Source organism: Dissoconium aciculare, assembly GCF_010015565.1.
Source record: "Dissoconium aciculare CBS 342.82 unplaced genomic scaffold K489scaffold_45, whole genome shotgun sequence".
Lineage (NCBI taxonomy): Eukaryota > Fungi > Ascomycota > Dothideomycetes > Mycosphaerellales > Dissoconiaceae > Dissoconium > Dissoconium aciculare.
In genome coordinates this window covers 1-2535 of record NW_022984995.1, presented here as the reverse complement: position 1 = coordinate 2535, position 2535 = coordinate 1, and the positions used below count along the sequence as shown (strand labels likewise).

The 2535-nt window shown below is 54.1% G+C and overlaps 1 protein-coding gene across 1 annotated transcript; it reads right to left on the bottom strand.

Moving 5' to 3' along the window:
- Positions 1 to 17: 17 nt before the first annotated feature.
- On the bottom strand, positions 18 to 1730 carry K489DRAFT_292567 (NACHT-domain-containing protein; the record flags this gene model as incomplete). Its single annotated transcript, XM_033600223.1, has 2 exons — positions 18 to 173; positions 228 to 1730. Coding segments are annotated over 2 exons (1659 nt in total), but the record flags the coding sequence as incomplete, so codon positions are not given.
- Positions 1731 to 2535: the final 805 nt, after the last annotated feature.

Below are 2535 nucleotides of genomic sequence, written 5' to 3'. Positions count from 1 at the left end.
TCCGTACGTTGCTGTAGGAAAGCCTTCCGGATAATACTGTTCACCGGCGTAAATATGAGTGCAGAAAGGTACAGCTGAAGAGGTGCGAGGTCGGCCACATCGCGGTTCATTGAAACAAATCGATATGCGTCTTTAAGAAAGGCCAACATTTGCTGGCCGCGATGTCCCTGTACCTCCGTTAGCAAGACGCACTGCGCAGTCCAGGCTGATGCGCTTACCTTATCGACCTGAAGTTGAAGTCGCGCGGTATACAAGACCGCACTAGCTGCTTGTCCCAACCAGCTGAGTGCCTCGAACCAATAGAGGAAATATTGCTGCAGAAATTGATGGACGTGATCATTGTCAGACAAAGTTTGTCCACTCGCGATGAAGTGTTCTGCCCAAAAGCTGGAAGTATAAGTCACTCTGGCCGACATCATTTTCGCAATCTCTTCTGAGTCGATGTCAGTACGTCGCGTGCCCGGTCTTCGAAGTCCGCAAACGTCTTTGTGTAGAGCGCCTGGCTCACGCATTCGCTGAACACACTTCTGGGCGAGTCGCGCGTGTTCTTTCGACATTCCGGCTGGGAACATAGTGTCCCTGGCTTGTTCAATGATATAGTCCTTAGCGGATTGGTGTACGAAGGATACCACCTGGTCTTCCTGTGCGTCACCTCGCATCGTAAGAAAGCACCCAGAGCGGCGCACGATGTCGGCTATATCTTCCACGCTGCAGATTATCTCCTCTGCTAGGTCAGCTATAAAGCCGAGCTCGGAGAGCGTGAGTGGTCGGAGTGCGAGTGCGACAGTAGCCAGCACGGCCTTGCAGTACTCGTTGCCCTCCGACTCCTCGATTTGAATCATCATGCGCGCGTAAAGCGCATCCAGTCCGGGCGGGAATTCGTGCAATCTCTGCCGGACGTGCCACCGGGGAATATTATGTAGACTCCTGCAAACCAATGCTACCCACAGAAATGTATCGCCTGCATTGTCTCGAAAATATTGGAGGACTTCATTCTTGAGGGATTCGCTATAGCCTTTCTCTGTAGCGAGCTGATGCACCTTCTGCTCGCTGAACATGCGGACGCCGTTCGCTATCGTTCCTGCGTTCAGCTCTAGCTGTAAATGCAGCATCTGCTGCGCTCTGGACAGTGGCTCTTCGATTGTCGGCCAATCACGGCTAGAGTACAACCATTTCACGCGAGGCGACCGTGCTGAGACCGAAGCAATGAAATGCAGGAGATCGGTTAGCTGCAATGTGCACTCATCTAACGCGTCAATAATGAAGATCGTGCTATTCAATTGTGGATCTTGGAGGATGTCAGAGAAGAGCTTCGTTAGAACGACCCAACTATTCACGTCCTCAAATAATGACCGGCCGGCATGGTGATGTTGCTTCTCAATATGTTGTATCAATAAAGGCTGCTGGTCGACGAGCATGTAAAGAAGGCCGCGCAAGACGGCAACGGCGTTGTTGATTCGCGTGTCTGTTGCTTGGCAGAAGAAGTAGCATAACTGATATTGCTGTCGCTTGGTCCTTTCGAGCTCATCGACAACACTGCAGATGAGCATCGTCTTTCCTTTCCCTGGATCACCTCTGATCCAGAAAGACTGGCAGCCGGCAGTCTCGCGCCAGCGTTGGAACTCTGGATAGTCGAAGATCCAGTCGCACACTCCCGCGAGCAAGCCACCCTTGTCTTGCTCGATGCGGATTTTATCGTCTTTTGGATGTGTGATCCGCAGGTCTCGCATAACACTGTTTTGGACTTCGATGGCCTTTTCTAGAAGGAGTAGAATTTCAACCGTTGTTCTAGCGAGCTCCTACACAATCGTACATTACTAACCTTGACCGTAATAATGGTTGACTACACGCGTGCACAAACTATGATCAGCCTTGTATAGTCCGTGCTAGATTTCGAAGCTACTACGTACTGGATGCACCTTCGTGATACACGCCGGGCTTGATGATCATCCGATTGTTGCTGCCACCCTGCACATGGTTCTCCGATGTCCCTCCCTCGACCGCGAGGATGTTTCCTGTGCCGCTGTGCGAGTACTTCCCGCTGTCCTCCTGCCCTAAGGCTTCTGTCAGCTCTTGAAGTTCGTCGAGCCGGTCGCCGATCGCATAGATTGCTTGCTGCTCTAGGAGCTTCAGATTGTCGAGCACGGTCACGAGCAGCGCTTGCACTCTGCTGTCGCGGCCGAAGAAGACCGTCTTCGTGCCCTTCCAGATGCGCGTCTTGCGATCGTCGCTGTCTTTCGGACACGCTTTCCGGAGGAGGTCGCGCAGCTCGGCGAGGGCGGCCTCGCACTGCTGTAGGAGCGGTTGCACATGGAGATGCTTCTCGTCTCCGACTCTGCCCTCGTCGCACGCCTCGCGCGCGCTCTCCAGGAGGTCCTCCACAGCGGGGAGCCTGTCGAACAGATCGCGCAGCTTCGGCGGCAGGCCCTGCGCGTCGCGCACGGCTCGACCGATGTCGAGGATGGTCTTGGTGATGCCGATGCAGGCGTCGATCAGCCCGACCACCGCGATGCCTTCCACGCCCGACATGATCGC